Below are 1,240 nucleotides of genomic sequence, written 5' to 3'. Positions count from 1 at the left end.
GAGCATTGTGGTGATATCACGAAAAATAAAAACTATACACCTACTTTAGATAACACACAACATATTAATGATAGAAATCAACAATACCATTCATTTATTGTAGATGAAGAAAGTCCAAATATTGAAAGAGAAGAAGAAGCTGGGTCGTTGTTAGGAGGAGAGAGAAATGAAGAACCAATGGAATTTGAATACTCAACAGATTCATGTTGTTGCACTCTTCTTTAAATGCATTTTAATAATCAATTTTTTCGGGATTTTACTTTAAAAAAATAAAAGAAAATAATTAAAAAAAAAACTGATTAACGTTTTTTAAGGGAGAATGAGCAAACAATCCACTATCCTTCAATTCTTTAAGGCAACAACACAAATTAATGAAAATAAAAATGTAGAAGAAAAGAAGCCTAAACAACAAAAGAAGAAGAAGGTTGAAATTAAAAAAGGGATGGGACTTGATAGATTTTTTAGAATTACTACAGACATGTCACCAGCTGCAATTGAACGAAGAGAACGAATTAAACAACAAATGGCAGAACAATTAAAAAAATTAAATGCGGCTAAAGAAGAACAAATAAGAAAAATGAAAGAACAAAGAGAAATAAAAAAGAAAAAAAGAAAAGAAAATGAAGAAAGTACAGAAGAAGAAGAAAATGAGAGACGATATAGAAACATAACATATAATGAAAATGATTTTGGAATTGAAATATGTAAAAACGTGTATTTAGGATCAGCAGCAGCTGGAGCAAATATTGAATGGTTAGAAGAAGTTGGAATTAATTATATTATCAATTGTACACCTGACGTTATGTGTTTTTATAACAGTAAAGAAAATCCTGATTTTAATTTAAATGATTTTCCAGGAATTACAGAAAAGGAATATTTAAGAATTGCAATAAATGATGCAGACGATGAAGACATTTCTAAATTCTTTACTCAATCATTTGAATTTATCGAAAAAGCAATTGGACTTAATCAAAAAGTACTTGTTCATTGTTTATTAGGAAGAAGTCGTTCAGCAACAATAGTCACAGCATTTATAATGAAAAAGTACAAAATCAAATTAAATGATGTATTAGAATTATTTGAACTAAGACATTATGAAACAAATATTAACGATGGATTTACATCTCAATTATTACAATTACAAAGTAAATTATTTAATGAACCAATAAATATGAGAAGAACAAGAAGAATAACTTCACAAATTTCAGAACATTTAGATATTGTGAATAACATAATAAAT

General features: G+C 27.0%; 1 protein-coding gene across 1 annotated transcript, besides 3 other annotated features; it reads left to right on the top strand.

Moving 5' to 3' along the window:
• The first annotated feature begins 260 nt into the window (after nucleotides 1–260).
• Nucleotides 261–295: a sequence feature (AT_rich).
• A 24-nt stretch (nucleotides 296–319) lies between these two features.
• EDI_259890 (dual specificity protein phosphatase, putative) lies at nucleotides 320–1,240 on the top strand (the record flags this gene model as incomplete). The annotated part of the gene is made up of 1 exon (XM_001741093.1): nucleotides 320–1,240. A coding segment is annotated over one exon (921 nt), but the record flags the coding sequence as incomplete, so codon positions are not given.
• Nucleotides 534–683: a microsatellite.
• Nucleotides 557–648: a microsatellite.

The sequence above is a fragment of the Entamoeba dispar genome, genomic scaffold, assembly GCF_000209125.1.
Source record: "Entamoeba dispar SAW760 scf_1105229463553 genomic scaffold, whole genome shotgun sequence".
Lineage (NCBI taxonomy): Eukaryota > Evosea > Mastigamoebida > Endamoebidae > Entamoeba > Entamoeba dispar.
This window is presented reverse-complemented; position numbering and strand designations above follow the sequence as displayed.